Genomic DNA, 15,600 nt, shown 5'->3' with positions numbered 1-15,600 from the left:
GTAGGATTTTTTGAAATAATTAGGATCCTAATTATTAATAAACTGATAATTTTGGCTAGGTTTACATCTTTAACTAATAATACTTTCAATTAAAAACTTTCAGGAAAAAAACAAAAGGTTGCTTTTAATAACTATTTATGGTTTACCTGACTTACCAGCACTGAAGACAAAAACTTTTAAAAATGGCTACAAATGCCTTGTTCACAAAAGACTTTATTATCTAGTGATGCATACTGAGAACATACAGAAATCTGCATGGTCCACTTCACATGCAGTAGAACAATCTTCACTTTACAAGAAGTGAGTGTCAACTGTTTTATGCAATAGACAACACTTTAAAGTCACATTCTTAAAGAAAAGCTTCATTTACAAAAGAAATAAAAGGTAAAGAAGCAATTACCGCTTTTAAAAAGCAGCTGCTTTGTTCAAGAGTGGAAGGTTTATGCCTGTATTGAAAGACAACATGATCACAAATAATGAAAACAATGAACAAATGAAAAACACTTTTACCATAAAGCAGTACACTTTCAAAATGACATACAAATAGTTAAAAATTTCATTACGTTGTCTATCTAGCCTTTAAATATGAGGACTTTCAGAATTAGGCCTCAACATCTGTAATTAGTAAATGAAAACTACGCATTGTTTCTATGTCACTAGGAACTATATTTAACAAAATGTATATAAAGTCTATAGCAAGTTGATTTTAAAAAAGTAAAGTTAATAAGAAACAGTACACTGAAGGCGCTCTATCCATCAAGCGCGTTCTCTTCCAATTTTAAATGTGATGAACAAACAGAAATTGTAACTATGCCACAGTTGCAATGCCAAAAAATAAAACAAGATCAGTTATCACACATGCAGGGAATTCTGCCACAAAGCTAACATCCCTCATTTGTCAGTTGTTCCAATAAAATAACATCTTAAAACACCAGAGATGTTGATGGTTTAGCTTACCTTCAGTGTACTGAATGCTGCACACAACCTGCTTTAAAAGGAGACCATCCCTGCAGGCAGGCTCAAGAAGGAACAGACCCCTTTCGGCACTGACTACACCAAGGGCATGCTGCTGTGGCCTGCACACACACACCTAGGAAAACGTGAATATAAACAGCATTTATGCTGGCCATTTTATCTCAAGACCAAAATGAAGCCAAGTCTGCTAAAAACAAATCAACCACCCAATATTACTACTCATTTTATAACAGATGCTTTTGTCTTTATGTGAACTGCAACCATATACATTAGCACTGTAATTTTGTGCAGTCTTGGCAATTTAAAACAGTTCTACAGTGAAATTTCACGTAAGACACAAAACAGATTAACTAACATTTCTAAAAGAAATATCACCCTTGGTGTTAATTCAAATATATCATGCTTCCTCAAATTTGCTGGAGAAATATTTATAAGTTTATATACATTAATAAACTGCTGTGAAATTTCTTCAGTCTTTGTATTTACTCAAACCCTTGGAGTTTCTTCATCTTGTTTAAATTTTTTCCTGGATGAAGGCATGCTGTAGGGCCTGGTTGATGCTAATTCGTTTAGCTGGGTCCAACATCAGAATCTGGTCCAACAAGTCCTTTAGCTGGTGTACTTTCTTACGTTGGTCTTCAGGAAGTCTCTGGCACCCAATCAAGTCAGCCAACAGGTCCTTAGTTGGATTAATGGTGCTCATAACAGTAACTTTCTCCTAAAAACAATTTTTAAAATGCGTATCTCTAAATAAGTTACTAGGCATATATAACTTAAATCAGATTGTTTTGGGGTCAGTCTATAAAAAATATTAAAAATATACATATATTAAAAAATATATACATAGTGCATAACAACATTTTGGACAATGACAGACTGCATATGTGACAGTGGTCCCTTAGATTGGAATACCATATTTTTGCTCTCCTTTTTCTATGTTTAGATACACACATACACTTACCACTTATGAAAGTGCCTATAGTATTCAGTCCACCAACTTACGGTTCAGGTCTGGAAGCAAAAGGCCATACTACGTACCTAGGTGTGTGTGAGTGTATGCTGTGGTTATGCGATGCATGACTGTGTATCATCATCATCTATTCATTTAAAACTTTGCTGTGGTTTCCTCTATGCTCTACATCTTTTTAAAAGGTAACCAAAAAAACTAAAAAGTTGACGTCAACTCTGGGCCGGGTGTGGTGGTTCACGCAATCCCAGCACTTTGGAAGCCCAAGGTAGGGGGATCGCTTGAACCCAGGAATTCGAGACCGCCTGGGCAACATGGCAAAACCTGTCTCTACTAAAAATACAAAAATTAGCCAGGCATAGTGGCACACAACTGTAATTCCAGCTACTCAGGAGGCTGAGGCATGAGAATTGCTTGAACCGGGGAGGCAGAGGTTGCAGTGAGGCAAGATCGTGCCACTGCACTCCAGCCTGGATGACAGAGAGCGAGACTCAGTCTCAAAAAAAAAAAAAAAAAAAAAAAAAAAAAAAAAAAAAAAAAAAGGTCAACTCAAAGTTAGCAATGAAAATTAACAATAAGCATTTGCTGTTTGCATTGTACTTTCCCTACCCTGAAGTGGTAAGTGACAGACATGCGAATAAGTTGATACCATGAAGTGTTATTAAGAGCTCCAGCAAAGACAGGGACATACATAATAATGGGACAAAAAAAAGGAAATCATTACTTCAATCTGGGAGTTTTCGAAAGGCTCATACAGAATGTGTATTTCAGCTGAGGCTTGAAGATAAATTTCTTAGGGGGTTGGGGGTGAGGCAGCACACGAAATGACTAAGCTCAGGGAGGTCTGTTAGCAAAGGCAGGAAGGTCTGAACCAGCATGCCTTCTGGCCAAATGTGGAAGGGTGGGGGTTCTGAGTCCACTGAAGAGAGGTTTCAAAACCGAAGGAAGTTGGATTTGTCATTCTGAGGAATTTAAATTTTATTATTTCAAAGGTAACAGGGAGCCAACAAAGGTTTTTAGGCAGGGACAGGAACATGATCAGATTTGTTTTCAGAAACATCACTCCAGCAGCAGTAAGAAAGCTGGATGGGAAGCCAGACCAAGAAAGTAATCCAAAGAAGATGTGACGAGGGCCTAAATATGACCTAAAATAAAAACAAATTCATTATGCTAGAAAAACATTTTAAAATCCCTTCATCTTTTCCATGGCCTAATGTGTTTTATTTAGGAATTGGTCAACAGCAAAAAGGAAATATTTACTTTTGTGTGTTGTTTTTTTTTTTTTTTTTAATTCACCAGCTCCTAGTATGACTTGGTACTCAATTAATTAACAATAAAATAACTACTGAATGCTGCATTTAAAACACTTACCCTCTCTGTTACTTTATCAACTTCTATGTACATGAAGTTGAGATTTTGATCAAAATGCTGATCTTTGAACACACCTTTTCGAATCATCTACAAAACAAAACAAAAACTTGGGTTTTGAACTATTATGAAACAGTCTGGCCTACTAACAATTTAAAATACAATAAGTCAAATAAGTATTTAGTCTCTGTAGGTTTGTTTGATCTCAGATTCCCTTGATCCCAGGAATTCATTAAAATCTTTGGAAAAGCAAATACAAATGGTCTACCTAAAACCACTTAATAACATGAAATTATATTTGTCCAGGCAGCGACTTAAAACAATTATAACATCAAATTGTGCTTTCACTATTTAAAATTGGAGAGTCAACAAAGACTTTAAATTATTTGTTCCTAAAAATATTACAGAACTAAGGTTTTTTTCTCCTTGGCAGTTAGGTAACCTAATGCCACTTTACAAATTACGTTCCAACAGCCCTAATATGATACAGGTCAGACTTCATTACAATTAATACCAACATAGCTCATTTTTATGTAACTTATTCTAAAAAAAGTCCAACATAATAGAATTTGGACAATATGTAAAAATCAGCCTGGTCAACATAGCAGAACTCCACCTCCACAAAAAAATTATTAAATAAATTAGCTGCGTGTGGTGGCACATGCCTGTAGTCCCAGCTACGCTGGAGACTGAGGCAGGAGAATTGCTTGAGCCCAGGGGTTTGGTTCGAGGCTGCAGTGAGCTATAACTGTACTCCAGTCTGGGACACAGAGCAAGATCCAGTCTCAAAAATAAAAAAAAATAAAAAATAAAAGCCATACAGGCTTCTGACCTTTATGAAAAATGTGTAAATCTTTTAGAAATTCAGCAAATAGGCTGAAATTCTTAAAAAGCTAAGTTATGGCAGGGTGCGGTGGCCTATATACACTTTGGGAGGCTGAGGCAGGCGGATCACAAGGTCAGGAGATCGAGACCATCCTGGCTAACACTGTGAAACCCTATCTCTACCAAAAATACAAAAAATTAGCCGGGTGTGGTGGTGGGCGCCTGTAGTCCCAGCTACTCGGGAGGCTGAGGCAGGAGAATAGTGTGAACCCGGGAGGCGGAGCCTGCAGTGCGCCAAGATCGCCCCACTGCACTCCAGCCTGAGTAACAGAGCAAGACTCCTTCTCCAAAAAAACCAAAAATAATAATAAAATAAAAAGCTAAGTTATGGCCCTCAGACACTTTAATAGATGCTTAAATTCTTGCTTCATGTTAAACAGAAACTAGTATTATAGCTGAAGTATCAAGGGTGAGTTAGAAAGATATTAAATAAATTTTCTTGGTACCTTTCTCAAATAACCTCCAATCTTTAATTAATTAATTAACATCAAGTTCCTCTTAAAGTTATCTAATATTCACCTATTCATTCTCTGACCACTAAGCACTTTCTTATATTTAACCTAACTCGATCTACATCTTTTTCCATTCTATCTTCCAAACATTTTGAAACTTTTACCAATAAAGGTGCATTCCCAAAATATTGCTGCTCTCTGTCCATCAGTGAAAAAGTTCTCTTATCCTTAGCTCTCGGCTGATTAGAACCACTAACTGAAACACCAGAAAAGGGAAAGACCCTAAGAAATCATGATAGCCATCTACCCACCTTTCTGAAATTGTTGTTTTATATTTCACCAGTGGTGAGCAAGTATCAGCAGTCTGTCAGTTTATAAGAAACTAAGACCTTAAAGAAGCTCATGCTAATGTCTTACCTTATTTGGCATCTTTCCTTTGAGATCCATCGCAAGCTTCAGCATATGGTTATTGGTTTTGCCAGGAAATAAAATTTTTCCAGTATAGAGTTCGTATAAGGTGCAACCTACAGACCACATATCTATGCCATAGTCATAGCTTTTACCTATAACTGAAAACAAAATCAAAGTTTTAATATATGAAGACAAGGAAAACTGACTGCTATTAATTTTTATTTCCACTAATGAGGGGCTACCTTAGCTTGGACTATAATCACAATCTTAATGCCTTAGTTTGACAATTAGTTTTGTGTTCTTTCCCACTAATTCTTAATAGAGACTCAAACTTAAAAACCTTAAAAAATGGAGGTGTGGGGGAGGAACTTAAAGGGCAAAAGAAAATATGTATTTCTTCTCTCTTCTCATTTCACCTTTGGTGGAGGTGCTAATCAGCCTCAACCAAGGGAACAGGAAAAAACAAAGGTCCCATACAATCCATAAATGTGATAATCAGACCTTGAATAATCAAGAGCAGTCTTCTAAAGTCGAGGATTTTCCACAACTGTTTTGCTACTCTTTCCCGACATGATCAAGACTCCTGTCACAACTACCTTCATTCCACCTGAGGAGGATGAACTTGCTACGGTTCCCTTCCTCAGGAATGAACTCGTGCAGCTGCTGAAGTGTGATGGAAAACAGTGCTTAGACATTAAGTATGCGGTTTCCACCACATATGATGGCCCAGGTCAAAGAACATTAAGAAACTTACTGATTTCAGGAGCACGATAAAATCTACTGACAAGATAAGGTGTTATGTCATTATCCGCAACATGTGAAGCCGACCCAAAATCGCAAAGCTTTAAAATAGTTTTTGATTCATTAACCTGCAAAACATTTTTTCAACGGAATTTAATTCAAGCCAGGAATAATTAATACAAATAAATAAAAATTATTGGCTTTGAAAAGTTATATTAATTCCAATACTGACAACAAAAACACTCACTTAAAAGTTCCTTTTCTATTTATTTTTAATTCAATTTCCTATGAAAAGTTAATATGTATCAAATATTCATTACAATGAGTAGAAACTGTTTTTCAGTGAGGACATGGATACCACAAAGTACATTAATTTTAACAACTGCATTTTTAAAAGGGTGGGGTACTGAGAGAAAAAGCTAATTTTATGAAGCAAAGCATCTTCTAAAAAGACCCTGAATACCTGAATAAAGTTTTATTACTAAGGACTCATATTTAAGTTAACTTTCAGTTGCCAGAGAATTACGATGGCAATGAAAGCAGAAGGGTGATTCAAATTAAACTTGGACAAAAACAAAACATTCTTCATCCGAAGCTGCTATATCATCCCAAATTTAGCAATCACTTCAAGTCTAAAAAATATTAGCCCTTAAATATAAAGAAGGTATTAGTCAAGAAAATGTTAAATACATCTGGCAAAACTGATAAACACAAACTCTATATTAGTCATTTGTTTCTTTTTTCCTTTGTAAATACTTCAACATACACAGTAATAGTGACATCTGCTGAGAAAGGCTGGAGTTGCTCCCATGACTGCTGCCACTCATGAGTCAGAAGCATGTTCAGGATTAACAAGTGAAGATAATTCATATTCCAGAGTCCCTTCCCCCCTTCAAAAGAGACACACACAAATTCCGAGTTGGGACTTGAACTTGGCCTACTGCTCCCACCCCAAAGCAGCATAACACTTTAGCCTTAGGCAGTCTCTGTGGGGAGATTGGACTATTATAAATGATACCCAGAGTTAAGCTATTAATAGGAACAGAAATGATTATTTTTAACTCCCACATTGATTACCATTCTTTTCGTCTTGGGAATCAGAAAAGCAACTTAAAATAGGAAAGTTCTTTTAAAACTTTTTAAAGTTGGCCGGGCGCGGTGGCTCAAGCCTGTAATCCCAGCACTTTGGGAGGCCGAGACGGGCGGATCACGAGTTCAGGAGATCGAGACCATCCTGGCTAACATGGTGAAACCCCGTCTCTACTAAAATACAAAAAAAATTAGCCGGGCAAGGTGGCGGGCGCCTGTACTCCCAGCTACTCGGGAGGCTGAGGCAGGAGAATGGCGTGAACCCGGGAGGCGGGGCTTGCAGTGAGCTGAGATCTGGCCATTGCACTCCAGCCTGGGCAACAGAGCTAGACTCGGTCTCAAAAAAAAAAAAAAAAAAAAAAAACCTTTTTAAAGTATAAGTTGAATTCAGCTACTTAAGCAGTTTCAATACCCACAGAAAACTTAAGAAACATTTTAAAATTAGAATCTTATCAGTGGAACTCTTGGGCTGGCTAAAATGCCTTAAATAACAGCAGGGTATCCATACTCATATGCACTTCAGTTTGCTACACAACTTCTACTCCTGCCATGAGGAATGTGGTACTTAAAAACCACACTGATGCCTGAAATCACGAGCTAAAGGCTTTGGACTTCCATTAACAAAAATCAGCTCCGTCACTGAGGTCTATTTTTCCCTTCCCCAGGAAGAAGGGAAAACATTTCTTAAATGTATGTGAAAACCTATACTAGTTTAGCTTTTAAAAACAAGAGCTTCTTCTATGACACTGGCAAATGTGTTATTCTTTAACCTCCACAATGGTTACAAAGATGCTCACTGTAAATGACCTTTTAAATTGTACATGTTTTGTATATTCTTTGACATGAACCATGTATTTCACAATTAAAAAACGAAAAATCGGCCAGGCATGGTGGCTCACGCTTGTAATCCTGGCACTTTGGGAGGCCAAGGCGGGCAGATCACGAGGTTAAGGAAATCAAGACCATCCCGGCCAACATGGTGAAACTGTCTCTACTAAAATACAAAAATTAGCTGGGCGTGGTGGCATCTGCCTGTAATCCCAGCTACTCGGGAGGCTGAGGCATGAGAATCGCTTGAACCAGGGAGTCGGAGGTTGCAGTGAGCCAAGATCGCGCCACTGCACTCCAGCCTGGTGACAGAGTGAGATTCCGTCTCATAAAAAAAGAAAAAAAAAATTGAGGTAAAAATCAACTATGAAATTGGCCACACAAATTTACAATTCATTTTTAATGCACTTACCATTTCAATGTAATTACTCAGCTCCCTTAACTCCAAGTTACATTAGATATACAATACAATAATAATTCAGACCAAATATAAAAATGGAATGCACCTCACTACTAATGTGGCTGTCTGGAAGGAAATATTTTAAGATATTAAGAAAAAAGAAAAAGAGAAATATGAATTGAAGAGCTTAGTTATTGATAAAAAGTCCTTAAACTTCAATGAGATCACCATTTTTTAAAGAATTTATTTTGGCCAAGTATGGTAGCTCACACCTATAATCCCAGCACTTTGGGAGGCTGCAGCAGGAGGACGGCTTGAGCCCAGGGGTTTGAGACCAGCCAGGACAATACAGCAAGAACTCATCTCTAAAAAAATTTTTTTAAATTAGGCAGTCGTAGTAGCATATGCCTGTGGGCAGTCCCAGCTACTGGGGAGGCTGAGGCAGGAGACCTGCTTGGGCCTAGGAGTTCGAGGTTACAGTGAGCCACTATGGCATCACTGCACTCTAGCCTGGGTGTCAGAACAAGACCTTGCCTCAAAACAAAACAAAAGAAAAAATAAAAAGTATTTATTTTGTTATAGCTCCAACAGTTCCCAATAAAGAACACCCTATTAGTCTTCAGGATCTCTCCTAGGCATCAACTGTAGGAGAGTTGATAAAAAGAACCCATTTTAAAAAAATGAAATGCAGAATGTTACCAGAAGATAAGCTGGAATTCTCCAATTTGTGAACACGACCCAAACTGAAGGCCACAAAAGAGGGTGAAGTAATGGGGCCGGGGAGGGGAGGAGTGTGTGTGTGTACATTAATCCCATCACTATAATATGTATGTATTTCAAAATTTCAAAAACATATACATTGTGAAATCTGCACATCACCACCAGAGGTCATTAGTGGAAGAGGATGAAGATTGCAAAAGGTGAGAACACACGGACACACAGGGGAACGATACACACTGGGGTCCGTCAGAGGCTGGAGGGTGAGAGGTGGGAGAATCAGGAAAAATGGCTACAAACCCTCCATGACACAAGTTTACCTGTGTAACAAGCCTGCACACGTAACCCTGAACTTAAAAGTTTAAAAATAAAATAAAAAAACTTCAAAAGCGATGCCTTTAAATAGAATACCTAACCACAACTGAGCTTTATTGTGTTTGGGCCCCCAGGAGCCACAGCTTAGGGAGCTATAAAATTAGCAAACAGAAGAGCAGGAACACTCTTTATTTCAAAACAGCAACATGTGCAGCATTTTTTTAAGATAACAGAAGAAACTCATTATTACTACATTAAAGAATTCCAGGATTGGTGCATCCTTTAAATCCATCAATCAAAAGAGAAAAAAACGGACAACTGCACATTTCCTTTTTCTTCATACTTGTCAATAAAATTTCACTGTCCGATTTCCAAGAAAGATAAAAATTATTAGTCACTTGAAATACGTGATTAATATACTGAACTATGCTTCTGTTATTTCTCATAATAATCATATTGCTATTAAGATATGTATAAGATGCACAGTGCAGCCTGACTGTTTGACTTACCAGGATATTGTCTGGCTTGATATCTGCATGTAGGATGTTGCATCTTTTAAGGAGTTTCAATGCCAGGAACAACTGCTGACTATAGGATCTTACAGCTTTAATATGAAGACCAACATCTTTACCATATTTTTTTAACACCTCTCGTAAGTTCATACTTTTAGGAGAAAATAAAACACAAAAAACAAAATAGGAGTTAAAATGCAAAATGGAAATATAAAAAGGCAAAAACATTTGCAAGCGTAAAGTACAATCAAGTGCAGAATACAAACAATAAAAATACCTAAGAACCGTCCCCACATTTGATAAATTATTTTATACTGAAAAGAGCGTATCAAATTGTACGTATATAACACAGTTTCCCAATAAATTCAATTTTCTAAATAAGTAGGAAGAAAGATAGGCAAGGTAAAACTCCCATTTCGATTTCAGAATAGATTCACATTTGAAAACACAACAAAGCCATACTGTTGAAGATAAAAATTCCTTGAAATATTTCATTTTAAGAGACTCTCTCTGTTGACCTATGGGCTCCATGAGAGTAGTGCCTGGCGTACAGTATAGTCAACTAACGTTTGTAGATTCATGATTCAAAAGACTAGCTGGGATTATGATGGCTCACATCTGTAACACCAACACTCTGGGAGGGCAAGGTGGGCAGATCAATTGAGGTCAGGAGTTCAAGACCAGCCGGGCCAAGATGGTGAAACCCTGTCTGTACTAAAAATACAAAAATTAGCCGGGTGTAGTGGTGTGCACCTGTAATCCCAGCTATTTGGGTGGCTGAGGCACGAGAATCACTTGAACTCGGGAGGCGGAGGTTGCAGTGAGCCGAGACTGCACCACTGTACTCCAGGCTGAGCAACGGAGTGAGACTGTCTCAACAACAACAACAAAGACCAGCTGTTAACCAAAAGTTAAACAATAAAACCAGAGCTGTGTGGATAAAATAAATCAAATACCCAGAAAATCTGTCACAGCATTTATCCAAAATGAGATGGTAAAGATGAAGAAGTTAAATTTTCAATGTAATGTATAGGTTTTGACATTGTACCTTAGAGGCTCGAATACGAGACAAAGATGCTGCTTGTGATAGAAGTGCCTGAAGAGTCGCAGACAATGAAATTTGTCATCAGGATCAGCATCATTAAGTTTTTTCAAGAATTCTAGTTCTTTTAAACCAGTCTTTTGCCTAAAAAAAAAAAAAAAAAAAAAAAAAAAAAAAAAGGGTTAAAATTGAATATATATAGAATTTAGGAGCACTACATAATATATTTGCTAGTCCCAGTCTGATGGTCAGGTGATGTGTGGGAGGAGTCTGTGTATTTTTAAGTACTAATAAATCTACTGAGAAATGATGTCTCTATATATCATTCACATAATACTTTGTATTTAGTCAACTATCATTATCATAGTTAATTTCCAAAATAATCAATGCACAAAACAGAAACATTGAGGAACAAACCCATCTTTATTTTGATTTTTTTAAAATTTTGATTTTGCCTGAAGGAATATCAATATTGTATATTTTATCTCAAAACAGGCCAGGCGCAGTGGCTCATGCCTGTAATCCCAGCACTTTGGGAGGCGGAGGCGGGTGGATCACTTGAGGTCAGGAGTTCAAGATCAGCCTGGTCAACATGGTGAAACCCTGTCTCTACTAAAAATACAAAAATTAGCCAAGGGTGGTGGCGGGCGCCTATAATCCCAGGTACTTGGGAGGCTGAGGCAGGAGAAGTACTTGAATCTGGGAGATGGAGGGTTTGCAGTTGAGCTGAGATCGCACCATTGCACGCCAGCCTGGGCAACAAGAGCAAAACTCCATCTCAAAAAAATAAATAAATAAAAAAATAACCCACATCTTGACATTATTTTTAACAAAAATGAAACCACACTGCACACTAGTCTTGGTTCCTTTAAGAATGCAGTAATCGGCCGGGTGCAGAGGCTCATACCTGTGATCTCAGCACTTTGGGAGGCCGAGGCAGGTGGATCACTTGAGGTCAGGAACTCAAGACCAGCCTGGCCACTGTGGCGAAACCCTGTCTCTACTGAAAATATAAAAATTAGCTGGGCATGGTGGCAGGTACCTGTAATCCCAGCTACTCAGGAGGCTGATTAAGGAAAATTCCTTGAACCCAGGAGGCAGAGGTTGCAGTGAGCCGAGATCATGGCACTGCACTCCAGCCTGGGTGACAGAGCAAAACCCCGTCTCAAAAAAAAAAAAAAAAAAAAAAAAAAAAAAAAAAAACAAACCAAAACAGAACGTAGTAATGGACGCCTTATCAAATTTTAACACTTGGTTATCTGAGGAAATTCTTGTTACAATTTGTCAACAAGCTACATTTTATGGTGAGGGGCTAAATATAGAAGTTGGGGCTTCCCATCAAAACAAGGCCCTTTCTAAGCCCAGGGCAACCTAAACTTAACACTTATTTCTAACATTTCAAAAACATTAAGTTCATTTTAATACCAGCTCAGTGTGTGGAATTAAAACATACAGGTATGGCAATTAACTATTCTATTGGAGGAAAACAGGAACAAATTAAAAAAAGACAGATTCTCATCACTCGGATAAATTTTCACTTCTTTGCAAGTCACCTTAGTGACAGCTAATCAGTATGATCTTTTCATTTCTCTACTCGTCTTAAAATAAAGCAAAGGATGGCATAAGACAGGTAATAGAGAGAATGAGTTTAAGTTGTTATCAGTGCGTATAGTAGGTACTACAATGCACTGAAATGAATTAAAAATAATCAGTCTATTGTTCTAGTACATATAACATATGGCTATAATTTTAAAATCCAGTCAAAAAAAACTGTTTCCATTACTTCATAATTGCAATACTTGTTTTACACATTGTATCATGTATCACTTTAAAAAAATAGTTTGAAAACATGTTCATCTGTAATATCTGTACTGTTAAAGGTTTCCTCCCACGTCTTCTGAACTTACATGAGCTCATTGTTTCTGATGATCTTTACAGCCACTTCTTGGTTGGCTCTTGCATTATCTCTGGCTCGTACAACATTACTGAATACACCTTGCCCAGTGTAGCCATACACATTGTAACGTTTATCTAGGACTTCACCTATGTTCACACCTAAAAAAGGAAATTAAAAAATTAGAATTCTGACTATAATAAATAGAATCAGAAAGGAGGAAACACAGTGCAATCACTTTAAAATTGTGTTAAATCTCTACTATTTGGTTTCCTAGACACAAGGAAGAATCAAAGCCATGCCTCCACTGATCACTCTATCAGAGTGTGGTTAGAAGCTGCATGCCCACTTCAGATCACTAGAAGAGTTTCTGTTGTCCTATCAACTGCTGACAATTTTAACACTGAGTTAAGTTTTTCTAATTGTAGTCCTGCATGACAAATACTGCAAGACTGGCATCCAAAGTTTTCTGTTTGTTGTTTTTCTTCGTTTCAGATCAAGACGAGTAAGTGACGTACCCCTTCCTTCTGGAAGACTATCTCATGGCTGAAAATAACTTTGAATAGATTTAGGTTGTACATTAAGACTTTACCTCACCTCCATTTGTGATGCCTCTGGGCTGCTTACAGAATACATATCAGTTCATGCAGCTGTTGCATGTGCTACACTTTTTAAGGATGGCACTGTGATGTGATTTTTCAGAGTTCTCCAATAATCTGTGATTGCATCAAGCAGCATGCTTTTTTGCAAGGTTTTACAATGAACTCTAAAGTTAATATAAAATGTGAACTTACGATAATAGCCTTCTGCATCGGTCCAGTTATCTCTGAGGTTGGGATTCTCTTTGAAATCTTTTCCAATGCCAGCGGCCCGAAGACGAGCACTCTGAAATTAAAGAGGCAACGTGAACAGTTTACCCACTTGTCAGACATTTAAAGCACTTCTTTTAAACACAAAAGGGTAACACCAGATATAATTTAATAAAAGCATTTTACTCCAAATTAAATAAACTCTTACTATCACTTATGTAAATCCAACATAGCTGAAACATGAGACCAAAGTATCTTGATTCAAAATAACACTCAGGAAAAAAAAAAAAAAAAAAAAAAAAAAAAAAAGGCCCGGTGTAGTGGCTTGTGTTTGTAGTCCCAGCTACTTGGTAGGCTGAGACAGGAAGATCACTTGAGCACAGGAATTCAAGGCTGCAGTGAGCCATGATCTCACTAATTACTGTACTCTGCACTTTAGTCTGGGACAGAATGAGACCCTATCTCAAAACAAAAGAGAAAAAAAAGAAAACTCAAAACCAGATACAATTTTCTATAGCTGTTATATCATTTGTGTTCTTCCCATACATGCATGAAATGTTAAGTCACTGGCTGCACTAGTTGACACTATGTGGAAAATTGAAAAATAAGAATATGTGGTACTTCTGATGATTCTTTACTGCACCTTACTCTCCGTGATGCCCAGAAGATCCTTCAATATCAACCAAGCAATGAGTACTGACACCAAAATTGGGTCAATACTCATTTCATTCTCTCCTAATTCATCTATATGTTGGTGCTCCTGTTGCTCTGTGTGTGTGTGTGTATATATACATACACATACATGATTATCTTACCACATTTTTATTTTCCCTGTTATGTTTATCTTCTCTACCCCCTCTTATAAAGGCCTCTTATTTCTCAGGTCCTTTGAAAATTATATTGAAAATGTCCCCAAGTTTGACCATGTTTATAGTTTAAGACTTTCCCAACATAATGCATCGATAAAAATTTAAGAAAAAAATGGCAAAGTCACCAAAATTTCTTAATCTACTCTAAGTAACATTTCCAATTCTTCAATAAATTCTATTAAACTCCAAATCTTTAAGTTCTCAATTACCTGTTAATACAATACAGAGGCCCCAAAGTAGAGTCTATTCTAATAGACCCAGAAAATATTGGTATCTCCTTGTCTCACCTAACTACCATATGTATGTGTATGTATTTAAATACACAATACTGTACAAATAACTACATGTTTATCATTTGGTGTTTGACTCAAATTGTTCTGCCATACCTGTCTTAAAATTTGACATTAATTTTAGATTTTAAGATAGAGTTTTCAGACACCTTTCACCCACACTGCTCAAAATATTTATTTCTTTTATCCTTCTTTCTCTGTATGTATGTACACACCCATATATTTATTGTATTTTTTTCTGTTTAACAGTTGATTTAAAATTACTTACATCAAAATACGCAGCAAACATATCATCAGATTCTGTAAACATATCAGGTGCCAACAACTTCTTCTGAGATGAACCTTAAAGGAAATCAGCATTAATGTTTGAAAAGTGAAGAGACGATTTAAAACACAAAATAAAATAAATGAATGGAAAGTCATTAATAGTAATTCAAACTTTTTTGCCCTCTTGCACATCAGTTTCCCAATAGTATTCAATTTAGAATCACTTTATTAACATTTAAGATACATAGAGGTATTCACTTTTTAGGAACAGAGTGCATTTCAGAAAGTTGAAAGACTGGCTGGGCATGGCGGCTCACGCCTGTAATCCCAGCACTTTGGGAGGCCGAGGTGGGTGGAACACCTGAGGCCAGGAGTTTGAGACCAGCCTGGCCAACAAGGCGAAACCCCATCTCTACTAAAAATACAAAAATTAGTTAGGCATGGTGGCAGGTGCCTGTAATCCCAGCTACTTGGGAGGCTGAGGCAGGGGAATTGCTTGAACTCGGGAGAAGGAGGTTGCGGTGAGCTGAGATTGCACCACTGCACTCCAGCCTGGGTGACAGAATTAGACTCTGGCTCAAAAAAAAGTCGAAAGACCTAATGTTAACTTTCTCTATTCTTAGTTTAAATGAATAAGCTTATAGCTAAGCAATGACTTTATATTAAAATAAAAGCTCACCTTTAAAAAACGTTATTCATTTGCACCTTAAATCCCAAGAGGTTAATATTTCCACTATAGATCTAAATCTCTATGTATCTCTCCCTTAAA

General features: G+C 37.2%; 1 protein-coding gene across 8 annotated transcripts in view; it reads right to left on the bottom strand.

The window, feature by feature from the left end:
• Positions 1–15,600, bottom strand: part of PRPF4B (pre-mRNA processing factor 4B) — a 908,191-nt gene that overhangs the window by 2,895 nt on the left and 889,696 nt on the right. For 4 of the 8 annotated variants that reach the window (XR_007724931.1, XR_007724926.1, XR_007724932.1 and 1 more), the window contains exons 7-17: positions 14,833–14,906; positions 13,391–13,481; positions 12,610–12,757; positions 10,709–10,846; positions 9,658–9,811; positions 5,813–5,927; positions 5,065–5,216; positions 3,314–3,400; positions 1,420–1,693; positions 958–1,090; positions 401–446 (exon numbers count right to left, since the gene is read on the bottom strand). Coding sequence is in view for 1 of the 8 variants with exons in the window: in XM_050787193.1 (XP_050643150.1) it covers positions 1,490–1,693; positions 3,314–3,400; positions 5,065–5,216; positions 5,813–5,927; positions 9,658–9,811; positions 10,709–10,846; positions 12,610–12,757; positions 13,391–13,481; positions 14,833–14,906 (1,163 nt within the window). In the remaining 7 variants the exon portion in view is untranslated. Of the gene's footprint in view, positions 1–195; positions 1,694–3,313; positions 3,401–5,064; positions 5,217–5,812; positions 5,928–9,657; positions 9,812–10,708; positions 10,847–12,609; positions 12,758–13,390; positions 13,482–14,832; positions 14,907–15,600 lie in introns of those variants that run through there. The other 4 variants (XR_007724929.1, XR_007724928.1, XR_007724930.1 and 1 more) reach the window with 4 other exon arrangements.

Source organism: Macaca thibetana, chromosome 4, assembly GCF_024542745.1.
Source record: "Macaca thibetana thibetana isolate TM-01 chromosome 4, ASM2454274v1, whole genome shotgun sequence".
Taxonomy (NCBI): Eukaryota; Metazoa; Chordata; class Mammalia; order Primates; family Cercopithecidae; genus Macaca; species Macaca thibetana.
Note: the sequence above shows the minus strand (reverse complement) of the source record. Positions and strands in the feature narration are given on the sequence as shown.